At 40.7% G+C, this 15,080-nt stretch overlaps 2 protein-coding genes across 6 annotated transcripts; one reads left to right on the forward strand and one right to left on the reverse strand.

The window, feature by feature from the left end:
* Window positions 1-6,052: 6,052 nt before the first annotated feature.
* On the forward strand, window positions 6,053-10,242 carry LOC122089701 (cation/H(+) antiporter 28). The gene is made up of 4 exons (XM_042659400.1): window positions 6,053-6,214; window positions 6,281-7,249; window positions 8,002-8,583; window positions 9,557-10,242. The coding sequence occupies exons 1-4, from the start codon at window positions 6,053-6,055 to the stop codon at window positions 10,193-10,195; spliced, it is 2,352 nt and encodes a 783-aa protein (XP_042515334.1). The 3' UTR covers window positions 10,196-10,242.
* Window positions 9,018-14,847, reverse strand: LOC122088488 (myosin-9-like). 5 transcript variants are annotated; one of them, XR_006143079.1, is made up of 7 exons: window positions 14,202-14,846; window positions 13,806-14,123; window positions 13,259-13,441; window positions 11,787-11,999; window positions 10,461-10,891; window positions 9,778-10,094; window positions 9,018-9,696 (listed from the first exon to the last, which is right to left on the reverse strand). XR_006143079.1 is itself a non-coding variant. In XM_042657768.1 (5 exons), exons 1-5 carry the CDS (start codon window positions 14,637-14,639, stop codon window positions 10,568-10,570), a joined length of 1,476 nt encoding a protein of 491 aa, XP_042513702.1. In that variant the 5' UTR covers window positions 14,640-14,846; the 3' UTR covers window positions 10,192-10,567. The 5 variants fall into 5 exon arrangements, 1 of the variants encoding a protein (XP_042513702.1); XR_006143081.1 differs by having other exon boundaries at window positions 9,018-10,094; window positions 14,220-14,847; XR_006143080.1 differs by having other exon boundaries at window positions 9,018-10,094; window positions 11,787-11,996; window positions 14,202-14,847.
* Window positions 14,848-15,080: the final 233 nt, after the last annotated feature.

Raw genomic sequence — 15,080 nt, forward strand, 5'->3', positions numbered from 1 at the left:
AAATAGGAAAAAGAAAAAATTTCTTTTTTGAATTAAAAAAACGAAGTGAATTGAAATTGTAATCGGATAGCTTTAACATTTTTTGAGAATCCTTTGAATCGCTACTTGATTCAAATGCCCAGTAGTGGCAGGTCAACAAATAGAAGATGCCTTGAAGCCACAAAACTTGCCTTACAATAACCATAGGCAACCTACCAGAAGCCAGTTTAGTGTCGGAAAGAAAAAATATCAGAGTAAGAACACTGAATTCAATAACGTGGCCCCGACTACTGGAGCCCTTTTTATGATTAAGCAAAGTACCAGAGGAGACAATTCACGGATTTAGGGGCTCTTGATTAGGGTCGAACCAAGGACAATTCCGAACCCATTTCCCAAATGGTACAAACTTGAGCCATATTGCATGTATTATCAACAACACGGTCACACGGCCATGCTACAGATACTTTTTCTATCTCAGACCTGCGGTTCAGGTTCTACTTAATGAAATGTGTGTCTAATTACATTCGGCAGCGCATAAGACTTTGGTTCGGTTCAGGCGATTTTATCGGTTTGGGTTAGGTTTAACACACCTAAATCTAAACCATGTGTGAGAGAGAGAGAGGGGGGGGGGGAGGGGTACAACTGTATTGGTAAGGGTAGGGGTGTCAACCGGTCGGGCCGAGCCGGTTTGGGCCGGGCCGATCTGATTAAGTCTGACCACTTGGAAGTCTTACACCATGAACGCCCGTTTAAGTAAACGGGCCTAGTTTTGGGGGACATGATACGATTAATAATCAAGCCGATCGGTCTCAACTTTAATTGGGCTACCATAAACGGGCCTTAACCGAGCTTTAACTAGGCTATATACCAATTTAACTTTAAACAGGCTTTAAACGGGTTCTCTTTAAAATTGTTCCATTAAATGTGCTTGAAGAGGAATACCAAAAAAATGAGGCAAAGATGGGCATAGCAAAGAAAAATATCCAATAGTTAAAATGAATAAATCCAAAAATGTGCAAAAAAACTAAATTACTAAAGTACTCAATCTTTAACCCACGAAACTAAAATCAATTAAACTATGCTTACATAACCCAAGTTTAGTAAGTTCAAATTATGCATAAAAAAGATGACTGTTCATATAGCAATTACTACCATCTCAATTGTATATATCACATATCCTTAGAACAAAATACAAATAGTATTAAAAAAAATTTTAAAAATACAAGTAGTATTAAGGGGTCGGGCTAAGTCGGCTTAAAGGAGTCGGTTCAAATCGAGCTTGTAAATGTACCGGGCCGGTCTAGGTGGCTACACCATGTACTACCTATTTATAAAGGTGTCGGGCTTAAGCCTGGCACGTTTATTAATCGGGCCGATCTAGGTCGGGCCATAAATGTGTCAGGCTTGGTCCGGCCTACCGGTGCAGGCTTGGAATTGACATCCCTAGGTAGGACCAAAATCGAGTGGATTATAAACCAAACTGATAAGAAGCTGAAAATAGTCCAAAACTCATTAAAAAAAACCAAATTTTGCATAGTTTTGTATGGAAAATCAAACTCAAATTTGACAAAAAACCAAAACCAACTCGATTACAAACTGATACAAGAAACCAAAACCAAACTGAAATTTCTTTATTCGTTCAATTTCGGTTTCAACATTCCCACACCAAAATTGATTCAACCCAGACCAAAACTAGGGCGAACTTACCCGTTGATACCCTTAGGCACAAGCATGGTTCTAAGTACCGATATTGGATTGGCCATATCGTATCGATCTGAGATCGATACCAATACCTAACCGATCCGAATCATTTCAGGGTCATTAACGGATTTAGTCATGGGTGATTTCAAGCCCGGCTCGACAGGCTTGACCGAGCCCAACATGTTTATGACCCGATTTGGACAGAACCGAGCCCAATAGGGGTGTCAACCGGTCGGGCCGGTTCGGTTTCGGTCGGGCTTAATCGGGCTTGAAGACTTTCAAAGGCTACACCGTGTCCGCTCATTTAACTAATCGGGCTTAGTTATTGAGGGCATGGTACACTTTATATTCGGTCGGTCGGTCTCGGGCTATAATCGGGCCACCTTAATCGGGCTTTAGTCGGGTCTTAACCGGGCTACGGACATGTTTAATGTTAAACGGGCTTTAACCGGTTTTTAAACGGGCCCTCTTTAAAATGTGCTATTATATTCCGGCCCACTTATGCAAGCCCAAAAAAATGACAATAAATCAATAAATGATACAAAATATAACCATTATTTTAAATGTGAACATGTCTTTACTTTTTAGTTTTTATTCTTTAATTTGGGGGGTAAAATAGGTATTCTACAATCATTAAAGGGTCGGGCCAAGTCGGTGCACAATAGGCCGGTCTCGGTCGGGCGTTATTCGGTCGGTCTCGGTCGGGCACCCGACGGTTCAAGTAGCAAAACCGAGACCGACCATTTATAAACGGGCCGGGCTCAAGCCCGACACGTTTAATAAACGGTCCGGGCCGGGCCGGTCTATAAACGGTCGGTCTCGGTCGGTTTAGCCGGTTCGGGCCACAAATTGACACCCCTAGAGCCCAACATGTTTATATATAGGTAGTACACAGTGCAAGGGATAAGCAGTACATGGTGCAAGGGGTAAGCCCAACGGGCGCCTGACCGGATTGGCTTGTTTATGAGCCCGACCTAGACCAACCCCTTGAAGCCCGACCTAGCCCGACTCACTTAATTATACTTGAAATATCCATTTTAACCCCACTACCCATGGTTTTAAGTATCTCCGATACCGATACGATACCCTCCGATACGTATCTTAAATTTAGTCGGTCGATACGATACACACCGATACGATACTATTGAATTTTTTAAATCATTTCGTATCGATATATATCCTACAATACATACCGATATGCATCAATACACCACTAATACACATCGATACGATACGACATGCCTCGATACGACTCTATGAAAAATATAAAATTGAGGTAAAATGTACGTTTCGGTATGTATTAGTACGTATTGGTGAATATCGGTATGTATCGATCGGTACGTATCGGTATATATCAACACGTATCGATGAGTATCGATATATATATATCGGTACGTATCGGTGAGTATCGATACGTATCGGCGCTATAGTCATATAATGGCCAATATGGGTAATTTTTCAGAAAAAAACGATTTTTTGAAGGGTTTTTGTTCCAAAGTTGCTATCAGCCATATTTCTCTTTAACTAAAGTGAAAATCAACGTTGGGAACAAGGATTTTACATTTATGGGACAACTACAGACTTTTAATTCTTAGTACGATACCCTCAATTTAGTGTTTATGCATAATACATGTTATCAATAGCTTTTTTTAACAAATTCTTTATGCAAAAGTGTTTAAAAAAATGTTTCCTATCCATTTATGTGTGTATCTTTAGCGTATCTTAGTGTATCTCCGATACGATACGATACCCTCCGATACGTATCTTAATTTTGGCCGACCGATACGACGACCGATACCGATACTTTAATCCTTGCCACTACCTATAAATAAAAACCGAGGAAGGAAAATCCCAAAACCCTAAGTCCCTAACCCTCTTCCTTTCGTTGCGGCTACTCATTCGCCTCCTCCACTTCGCCAACCACCTGTGATTGCTTGGGTCTGTGAGAGAGATCCTTTGGGGAAGCATTTCGATTACAAGGATTAATGGAGAGAATCCCTTTCTATTGGGTCTATATGATTTTCTGAGAGAGAGATCGGTGACTCTCTTTTGCTGGTTTTTGTCTCAACTAAGGTTGCTAATATCAGATCTGAAAATTAAGCCTTTGGTTCTTGAGAGTGTGTATCACATGAGCTATGTTCTAACAGATTTAGATTCAAAGTTGTTTCTTTGTTCTAGAAAGAATGAAGGATGTACAGAGCCAACATCTTTTTTTATTGTTCTTTCTTTCTAAGCCAACTCCCAACATCTCTTTTTATTCTTCTTTCTTTCAAACCCAACGTCTTCATTAAGCATTTGACACAGAAAATCAGAAAGGCAAAATAAATATGATAATATTGTAGTTTCTATTGATGAATGACCATATTCTTAGTTTTGACTATTTGGTTCAAAGCAGGAAATTCATTTCTATTTAAAAAAAAAAAAAAGAAAAGGAAATACATTTCTATGATTTCTATATAGTTCACAAATCTTCATATAGGTTCCAGACTTTCAATACTCTATTTTCGTGAGTACTACTCTGTTTTGTAAATCTATTTCAAAGTTTATAATGCTTAAATCCATTGAATCTACGGGTTTCAGAATCCACAATTTTTGGGAAGGTCTGTTTAAAGACCGGTTTAGGACCTAATTATTATTAAATAGGTCCGTAGCTCGTTAAGGTCCCTTTAAGGCCTGTTTATGGCAACCCAATTATAGTCCAAGACCGACCGGCCTGATTATAAACCGTATCATGCCCATCAAAGTTAAGCCCGTTTAGCTAAACGGGTGTTCATGGAGCAGGGCTTGAAATTTGTCAAGCTCGATTAAGCTCGACCGAAACCAGCCCATCCCGACCAATTGACAGCCCTAGATTTAGTTCTCAGTATCGGTATCGTATCGGTCTCTGTCGATATCAATCTGATCTGGATTGGCATGGAGAGGATTGGTCAATTTTTCTTTCAGAAAAAGTAATTTTTTACTATTTTACCCCTAAAATGATATTGATAATCGATTCGGATCAGGATCGATCTCAGCCGCTATCAATATCGATACCTAAAACTATGTCGGGTAAAACCAAAAAAAAAAACAGAGAAACCTGAAAAAAGTAAGTGCAAAATGACCGATCCATTCCACTCCTAAATCCATGGCCATGGGTCAACGACTTATGAGTCCAGCTATTTTCTCATTAAAAACATACATTGTCATAAACGAAAATGGATCAAGTGCTTGTACGATCTCTTGGTCATACGAGTTAGTATCTAACATCTATTCTTTTTGTTTTCAAATATATCCATTTTTATCTTTGTAATGCAGAAGGAATGACAGGTGTTGGATGTTGACTCGTACGACCAGGTGATCATACGAACAACAGATCCTATCTCGTCATAAACAACGTCCATTATTAGAAAAGCGCCAACCAAGTTCCATCGCAAGATCAAATGAAAGAACGAAGAAAGGTAGAAAGTTCCATCGCAAGATTCTGTTCCATCTCAAAACAGAATCAATCTCTCTCTCTCTCTCTCTCTCTCTCTCTAGATTGAATGAAAGAAGAGAAAAACAAAAAGCATGAAAGAACGAAGAAAGGTATAAAGGTGAAAAAGGATACACAGAAAGCACAGAAAATAGAATTGAAAGATGGCAAAGGCAGGATGCGAGGTTCAGTTGCCATTTAGTCTAAGAAATGTGCTTCGTTATGTCTTGGCTGTAATCGTCCTCTTAGTCACCTGCAATCTCTCCTACTCCCTCCTTAGGCCATTATCCCAACCTCGCATCATCTCTGAACTCATTGTAAGCCCCCCCCCCCTCTCCTCTCTCTCTCTCTTCTCTCTTCTCTCCCTCCATGACTCCGATGAACATTTGCATTCTCTCTCTATTTTTTTTTTCCTGATGGATAAGAAAAAGTTATAATTAGGAAAAAAAAAAAAAAAAAAAACAAGATAAGGCGACCATTCTCCCCAGGGTTAAATAGGGCTAAGGAAGAGAGAGAGTATCCCTCAAACAACAAACAGAATAGACCCTGTATCACAAAGGAAAATTAGAAAGGAAAATTATCCTTGCATTTAGATAAACACATACATGCAAGCATTTTTTTTATTTTGTTAAATGCCATGCTTATTTTCTGAAACCCGATCCTCTCCAGCCGCTGTGGGGACCACCTTGGTCCCCCACACCCCATGATGTGAGATGGGGTTAGAGGGTACCATCACTGGCTGGACAAGATCCTAATTCCCAAAAGATGTGATAAAACCTTTATTGATTCCTGGTGCTTTGGGATCCAGCTCCTCTCCATAGAGCCCAAGGAATAGGGAGCCATCCCATGGTTGAGAGGAGCCGGGGCACACATCCTTAGATCACCCTAGTACGTGGGATGGTTCCCTATTCCCTGGGATCTATGGAAAAGAATCCTCCGATGCTCAAGGGTGTTGGGGATGAAGCTGGTCCCCACAGTTGCATGGCTGGAGAGGATCCAAATTCCCGGAAAAGGGTTGTGTACAATATGATCCTCTACAGACTCTTCATAGGCTCTTCGCAGTGCCAAGAGCCTCATGCACTAGTAGGTAGGCTTATTTTTATTTTTATTGTTTGGAAAAAATTGAAAATTTTGAAAATTCTTTAACAGGTTGGAGCAGTATTTGGACATTTATTGCCATTAGTCCCACAGATTCCACCTTCTGTGATTTATACAATGGAGACTTTTACAGAGATAGGCATGATCTTCTACCTCTTCGTATTAGGCCTAGAGATGAACATCTACATACTCTTCCATCGACCAACGCCGGAAGCTTGGCTCACCTACGCCGGCATTCTATCGACATTAATTGTGACTTCAATCTTCATCTTCATCCCATTCTCCGAAGTGCCAGTACCCAAGAAATTCAAATATGTCTACTCCCTATCCATCATCCTCTCCAACACGGCGTCCCCCATCTTAACCCGACTCGTCACCGACCTTAAGATCGGAAAATTGGATATCGGCCGTGTTGCTATCAATGCAGGGATGCACTCCGATATGGTTACCACATTGCTTATCTCCATGGGATTGGCTTCTGATTCACCTTCTTCTATACAAGTGCTTGAAAGTTTTGTGGCATTAGGGGTGCATTTGTTGATGGTTATAAAGTTGCTGAACCCAGTTTTGGACTGGATCAATGATAGGAATCCAGATGGGAAGCCCATTAACAGTAAACACTTGGTTGTGGTAATAACCCTTGTGGGCCTTGTTTGTGCATGGGGCCCATTACAATTTGTAAGCCCATCAGCTTGTGCATTTGTTACTGGCTTGGCCATACCAAGAGATGGAAGAGTTCCAAAGATGATGATCAATAAGATCAATTACTTCTTGAATGCCCTTGTCTTCCCCATCTACTTCTGTTGGGTAGGGATGCATTTTAACTTCAAAGAGTATGCACACAGACAGACATGGATAGACCTTTTTCTGGTATTGACGATCGGGGCGTGTGGAAGAGTGATCGGGACCTTGGTCTGCAGTAGGCAGTCTGGCTTGAATTGGGTGGCTTCTGTTGGTCTTGGATTGCTTCTGGGTACCAAGGGCCATTTCTACATTTACATCGTAGTAACTTCTGTGAACGTAAGCATTTTCTATCCTTCATATTCTTCTATTGATCCATTTGATTCTAGGTAAAAACCAAGTAAAAGGAAAATTTTAAGTGAAAACAAGTGAAGCCTAAGCATCCAATGCCCCTCAATGAAAATAAAAAGGAAAAAGAGCTTTTTCCTTGTGCCATAAATGAGAAAAATATCCTTGTTTTGCAGCCATTTTAGTCTCTAGGAAGGCTGATTTGATCAATTTTGAATGAACACTAGATGGGTATCTTTTTATGGACTATGTTTCAAATTTAATAATCACATCTCAATTGTATGGACTACCATCTATTGAACTACTTATATTTTTTAACCATTAATAACCCTTGAGAGGAAAAAAATGATGAAATTTGAAGGCTAGGGTTTAGGAGCTTATTTCAATATCACGTGCCAAAAGCCAATCTAACCAACATCCACCATAACAGTGACATTATAGTTCATAAAAACCATCAAGAAACTATGACATGCTTAGCTAGCGCGGGCATGGATTTAGGTAACAGTAGCATTTCCACCTGCGCTAGCTAAGCCCGTTTAGCTAGTAGTGCCTAAATTCATGCCCACGCTAGCTAAGCCCGTTTAGCTAAACAGGCGTTCACGGTGCAGCCCTAGAAATTGGCTGAACCCGATTAGGCCTAACTGAAACCAGCTCGGTTCGACCAATTGACACCCTACCAACAACCCTAGGTGAGGACATTCAAAACAATAAATTGATTCTTATTACCATAATGCTACTTGCAGGCACAGTTCTTGAGCAGTGAAGAATTCATGGTGATGGTACTCGTCCCCATCTTCTCCATTCTCTACGTCCCCCTAGTCGTATCATTCCTAGTTAAATGGGGTAATATCCGAGACCAACACCGGAATGGGCTTCAGTGGCTTGACCCATCAAATGAGCTACGCATGTTGCTATGCCTCAATGGAACTCAAAATGTACCCTCTTCCATCAATATCCTAGAGGTCTCTCGGGGGTTATCGGGAGTCACCGTTTACGCTACCGATATGATTGAGGTCACCGACCGGATTGTTGCGACACTCGGTGCCGGAGAACGGTTAGATGGTGTAGCTGTTGTTGATGAGATGATTGTGAACATGAGAGAACAGGTCACAAATGCTATTAGTACACATATAACTCGGAGTGGTGAAGGGATGACTCTGCATCGGTCGCTTGTTGTTACTACATTTGGTAATATGCATGAACAGATCTGTAAGTTGGCTGAGAATTTGCAAGCTTCTATCATTATCTTGCCCTTTGACAAGAACCAGAATGAGAATGGGAAGATGGACGATGGTCACACTGGTTTCAGGAGAGTAAACCGTCAGGTAATCTTTCCAAGTTTTCAGAACTTTGTGAAATCAAAATCTCATATTATCGTATAAATTTTTAATAGAGCCTTCTTTGCTAAGGAGTCAATAATAACATAATTGATCTCCTTAATAATACAATGAAAAGAAAAAGAGAGCAGATCAAGTTCTCGTACGGGCTGATCCACACACATGGAATCCACCACAGGGATTTCCTTGTGTGGTTTCTACGTTTGTGGATCAAGATCGTAGGAGAACCTGATCCACACTCCAAAGTAAAAGGCTCTAAAATACAATGATAAATATAAGATAACATCAAAAGAGCAGCTAAACCACAACATTGAATCCTCTGCCGTACGTTCACCTGGATGTACATGGGAGGATCCTATACCTATCTCACTTTCCGCCATTATTAAAAAGGTGAAGAGGGATGTATACATGGAGGTAAAAAATGACAAATGTTGGATCCTCACATGTAAATATAAGGTGAATGAATATGCAAAAGATCCATTCTCATGAACCATTAGTGGAATACTCTATGCTTCTCCCCTCAAAATTTAGACATTCTCAACACAAAGTGAGAGGCCCTCTAAAATCCACTTTTGACTGTCATTGCCTTTATAAATATAATTTGTTAAGAACCTATATCAGGGTTGATCACACATTAGTTACAAAAGAGATTAGGTGTGGGTTGATATGGTCTTGAATTCCCTCACCGTATAAGTTGGTTTACGTTTCATGGGATTGACTGGCATCAACTCTCCTCTTCCAGCCGGGGGTTGGTACAATGTTACAACTATTTTGATACCCCTCATACGAACATTGGGATAATTCATCCCCATAATCAGACTTACAAGGTGAGCAATTCCAAGACCATTTCAACCCGCATCAAATCTCATCAGCCACAATATAATTGATATAGGATCATACCAAATTCCATGGTTGATTTATTCTTTTCTGTTCCTAACTTCCTATGGTGATTTGCCCAAAGGTGCTTCGCCATGCTCTATGCTCAGTGGGGATATTCGTCGACCGTGGCTTTGGATTGATCGACAAGGTCACATCTTCTTATACGCCCCCAAACGTGGCGGTCATTTTCATCGGCGGCAAAGACGATCGCGAAGCATTAGCCTATTCAAAACGCATTGCACATCACCCTGGAATTAACCTTACTGTTATCAGACTCCTACAAGACACAAATTCGGTGGTTACCTCAGGTGGTACTAGCAGCAGTAACATAAGGTCTACTACTCTGTTCCACACTCCGGAGTTGGAAGAAGAGATGACGCTGGACGACGAATGCATAGCAGAATTCTACGAAAGTTGTGTGGCTGATGGCAAGGTTGGATACACAGAGAAGTATGTGGCAAATTCGATTGATACTCTCAATGTTTTAAGCACACTAGAAGGGATGTACACACTCTTCATTGTGGGGAGAGGAGGTCGGGTAAATAAGGCACTGACGACTGGAATGAATGATATAGATGATTTTCCTGAGCTTGGCTCCGTCGGTGGCTTCCTCACAGCTTCTGATTCCTCAAACATGGCATCCGTGTTAGTTATCCAACAGTATAGTCGTAAGAGAGAATTTACAAATGGCCTTGATGATGATGATGATGATGATGATTAATCAAATAAATCTCCGCTGCTCTTACAATCACCTAGTCGGGTGAGCATCCAACACATGTCCCTCTTGCTTTCAAATATACCCCTCTTCACCCATATAATGGCAGGAAATAAGACAGGGGTTGGATGTTCACTCGTATAACTAGGTGATCACAGGAGCAACGGATCCATTCTCTTGATTTGAGTTCTGATGAGGGCTTCTTTTGGTAACAATTTTGAGATTTAACATGATTAAAGACTACTGTGCACAAGGATGGCAAGAATCGGACCTGAGTTGGTTGGGATTCTTCATATGTTTAGGGGTGCGAAACAGAGTCATTAAGATAGTGGTCTTCATGGATTTTAACTTCAAACTTCAAGTGATCTTACGGCAGGACTAGGGAAGACTACTCTGCTTATTCAATGGTGATGAATTCCCAATAACTTGCAGAGGAGAACGATTTCGGGCTGTGACAAGCCCACTACTGCAGCTGTACGCTTTGTTCTGTTTACCGATATTGCAGCTGCTGCCGATGTGATGATTCTCCTTCAGTCGACAAATCAACACCCGCTTCTCCTTCTCTTTCTGGGTATCTCTGGTTGGTTTCTTCTCTGATTCGCTTCTCAATCTTTCAAGCTCGACATAGAGATCGGATATCTGTTTTTGTAGCTTTGTTACCATGTTCTCCGAGGACACAGCTTTCTGCCTCCATTTTTGCTCCTAATGATAGCAACAATTGTAAAAACTAGTCAGGTTTTTTAGCTCAGTTCATTCATTCTAGGTCTGGATGTAAATGGATAGCTGAAATCTAGATTTGAATTCACATCCATATTCATTTAGGATATGTGTATCCAGTCAAAGGGTACTCAGACTAAAATCCAAATTATCCAAAAAATAATTATCTAATTAAATAATTGATTAATAATTTTGAGGGTTTTGAAGTTTAGATAGGTTCTATAGAATTAGGACTCAGACAACTAAGAAAGATGAATTAAGAGTAATTTGTATTCATTGGTGGAAGAAGTTCCGAATTATACAAGTCAGAGAGTAAATGGATTGTTGAAAATCCGGGTTCGATTTGCATCCATATCCATTTAAGGGTAACCTTATCCAGTCAAGAAATATCCGAATCCAATCACACCTGATCTGAATTCAATCCACATCTGATCCATTTACATCCATAATTCTATGTTGGTAATATGGCTGAATGCTTGAACCTATTTCAATGTCACAAAGACAAACGACCCACCCATGGATGGAATTAGAAATTACGCTGTGATACCATGTAAATTTTCTTCTCAAAGAGGGTACTTAAAAGGTACCGACGAAAACGATTTTTTCCACTCAGAATCAATCTGGGACTAACAATATTGGCTAATCAAGCACCAATACAGATAGGATAAAAAAATATCTTTCGAAAGGTGTGGCATCATTAAATAACACTGGAGGGAAGAGATTAAAAGCCCTGGGATTGGTGTTACTTAAACTGAGTAACAAATAAGGCTGAAAGAATGAACGGGACTAGATAGAACCCCAACCTGAGAATACCCATTACCATTAGTAACCCCAGCATGGTGATTGGTGCAAGCAGAGGTAATGTAAAAGTGACACTTACAGTGGAGTGGAGGGATCGGATACGGTCCCCGCAGTGGATGGCTCGATCTTCCAAGAAATCCCTAGACGCCCGCAACTCCTCCATCTCCTCCCTCACCTGACCCAACATCTCTTGCATCTGGGTCCACTGCTCTGTCTCTGCCCTTACCTGCTCCACTATCTTCCGCACTGTCGACTTGCATCGCCCCGAGCAAACTGTCTCCGTCCTCCGCTGCTGCACACACAAGTTTCAAAATTTACTCTCAACATTAGAGCTGTATAACGTTAAACCACACACCCCAGTAGCTCCCACTCGTTGGCTTAAAAGGTCATACGAATGGAGGAGAGTAAGACAATCGACAAGCCAATACGCGAAACAGGGGACGAGCTTGGCAAAGGAAAAAACATTTTCTTACACTGAACCTCCTCAACTCCCCTTGAAAATACCCTCAGCTGGAGAAATCGGATATCGCGCTATATAGGGGTGTAAGTCGTATTGGGTCAGTCTCGTGTCGAGTTCGATCGAGTTTCGAATTTTAACCGGGTTTCGTTTAATTAGACCTTATACAAAGTAACGAATGATCTTTAATTATTTACCAAAAAAAAAAGAATGGTCTTTAATTATTTTAAATTTAAAAAAAAAAAATTTATTAAATAGTCAATATTTTATAAAAATAAACTATTATACTTTATTATATTCAATAATTAACAAAAGAAAAAATTACACTGCCTCCCCCCCCAACTTTGCCCTCAAATCAATGCCCTCCCCAATCAATGCCCTCCCCAGTATTTTTTTAAAATAACACGAACACCTCCCTCTAGCTTTGAAAAATGATAAAAACACCCATGATGTTAGTCTTTCCTGTTAAGTGATGATATAATTGTTAGTTTATATGGTGAAAGACAATTATACTCTCACCTAAAACATTCAAATTACACCCATAAGTACAATGTCTATTTTACCTTTAAGACATCTTCTACCCAGTGTTCCTCAGATCGTTGGCTTTGGGTGAAAGGAAGAAGATAGGGCTCCAGCAATCTGCAACCCTCTGGCAATTCCAGTGGATTGGCACCGACTGACCCGATTCCGATTGTGTTTTTCTCAAAGCTTGATCCCGAATCCAATTTCTATAGTTTCTCCACAACGGACTAAACGTGTCAAGCCGAATCGATTTAAATGGTCGGACCCAATCAGCCCAACCACTGCAAGCGTGGAATTGACGTGTGGTCCAAGTCTGCGAGGCCCAAATAAAAGTGATGCTTCACGTAAGGGCTGAAATTTCTTCAGGTGGGACCCGCCCCATAGAGGTATTCGAGTCTCAGCCGTTCACATTACACGGGTCAAGGACCATACAGATTGTAGGTCCTATTCTCCCTTACTACATGTCCACCACGTGTTTTCAAAGTATCCGATCAGATTTGAACGTTTGTGCGTTAGGTTAGATGTTTGAAAAAACAGAGGAAGGGAGGGGCGAGAGGGAGAGAGAGAAGAACCTGAGGATGGTGTGGTCGAATTATAGAAGAAGGATCCGTATCAGGGAATTCGATTCTCCCGGAAGAAGAGAAAGAGCTGGAAGTAGAAGTAGTCGTAATGGAGACCATGGATTTGTATTCCTCTTCCATCTTCTCCAACATCTTCTTCGACAACCCTTCCATTTTCCTTCCAAGATTCTCCACCTGCAAAACATCCATTTCATAATACTAGACATTTAAGTTCTCTCAATTTTTAAAGTTATTAACTCATTAATTTAAACCAAGCTTGATCATTTATAGAAATTGGATCAGAGACAGCACGAATAAGAACAAATCTTTGAAACAGAATCAGAAGCTGAGACTAGAATCATCCAAGACGAACAAAGTTGAATTTCTGTAAACCAAGTTTAAAATTATGAATTTAAAGGGAAGCGAATCAGAGATGGGAAGTAGACCAACCAAGAATGGTGAATTTTTTACAGAATCGAAGTTCAAACCTGAGGATTCAAAATGGAGAAAAAAAAAAAAAAGTGTGTATCCGAATGGATCAAAAGAAGAAGCTTCTTACATCTGTGAATCGAGTTTTACGATTCGAAACGAAGCTGTCAACGGATCTACAGTTCGTATCGATCGCCAAGCTTGCCTCGGCTATTTCTCGAATCTCCTTCACGCTCTCATCTTCAGAAATTCCTCTTCCTCCGATCTTCTCTAATCGTCTTTGTAGAATCGTTGCCTGCTTATCAAAATTACTACACTTTTGAACATCGAAATCTCTAAATCTTCCTGGACTCCTCCTCTGCAACTCTTCCAGTTTCTCTTCAAGATCTTCAATTTCCTCTTCTAAGACAACGCCGAAGTTTTTTCCTTCGTAGATCCTCTTCCTCACCTGTTAACAAAAAAAACATAACTAACATTTGAAACGAAAACGATCAAATAAAGGAAAGAACAACAGAAAAGCACAGACAGAAATCAATGTTTCTACTGCAGAACGAAGAGTCCTCTCCATCTGAACTCGGCTCTTCTCCAACTTCTTCAAAGCAATCTCCCTCTCCATCCTCAGAAATTGACACTCAGCACGAAGAATCTCCGCTTGAAACCGCCACTTCTCATCTTCCAAATCCCGTCCTTTCTCTCCATATCCATAATCAAAGTCCTTAACTCTCCCTCTCCTCTCAGAGTCCCCACTGTTCATTGGAACAGTGTGAGAGAAAGAACTCTCTTGATCAAATAAAGTCTCTAGCTTCTCTCTATGGTTAGAGAGAGAATCTGGTTCCCTGACAGGAATAAACTTGCCGATGGCTACCTTTTTGGTCGCTTTCCGGCGAGTTCTCCTGGGTAAGTGGAGAATTTTAGGGCTTGGAGGTGGAGGTGGTTTCCATTTTGGTCTTCTTGTTGTTGACATTCTCTCTCTCCCTCTTTGCTCTTTCCTTGTGTTCTTCTCGTTAGGGTTCTGAATGCGGTTTTTGGCTTTGGGTGAACTGTGATCTGCGAGATGGACTACCGGAATGGTTAGAGAGAGAGGTTCCACTTCCACAGTTCCACGTGAGGTGGAGCAGGAAAGGCCTTGAAATGAAGCTCTGTTCTGGTTTGAGTTATTCTTTATGGAAATACGAGAACCTTGAGTAATAAATAAAGGGTGTTGGTTTACTCAATATGGATTTCTTTTTCTCCCACTTTCATTGTTTCTTTGATGACATGTCCTTAATGGGTGATTATTATTAGAGAAAATTGCATTGCCACCCCCTGAACTTCGATCGTTATTCAACGCCACCCCCTGAACTTTTCGAAACGTCAAAGCCACCCCCTAAAAATTCAAAAAATTTTAAATCGGTCCCTGCCGTTA

This window comes from Macadamia integrifolia, chromosome 9 (genome assembly GCF_013358625.1).
Source record: "Macadamia integrifolia cultivar HAES 741 chromosome 9, SCU_Mint_v3, whole genome shotgun sequence".
NCBI classification, from domain to species: domain Eukaryota; kingdom Viridiplantae; phylum Streptophyta; class Magnoliopsida; order Proteales; family Proteaceae; genus Macadamia; species Macadamia integrifolia.

Coding starts and splice junctions, on each gene's coding strand:
- LOC122089701 (XM_042659400.1), top strand. CDS start 6,053: ATGGAAAAGAATCCTCCGATGCTCAAGGGTGTTGGGGATGAAGCTGGT. Junction 6,215..6,280: donor GCCAAGAGCCTCATGCACTA/GTAGGTAGGCTT, acceptor ATTCTTTAACAG/GTTGGAGCAGTATTTGGACA. Junction 8,584..9,556: donor TCAGGAGAGTAAACCGTCAG/GTAATCTTTCCA, acceptor ATTTGCCCAAAG/GTGCTTCGCCATGCTCTATG.
- LOC122088488 (XM_042657768.1), bottom strand. CDS start 14,639: ATGTCAACAACAAGAAGACCAAAATGGAAACCACCTCCACCTCCAAGC. Junction 14,124..14,201: donor CAGTAGAAACATTGATTTCT/GTCTGTGCTTTT, acceptor TTTTGTTAACAG/GTGAGGAAGAGGATCTACGA. Junction 12,000..13,258: donor TTCGACCACACCATCCTCAG/GTTCTTCTCTCT, acceptor TTGTGTGTGCAG/CAGCGGAGGACGGAGACAGT.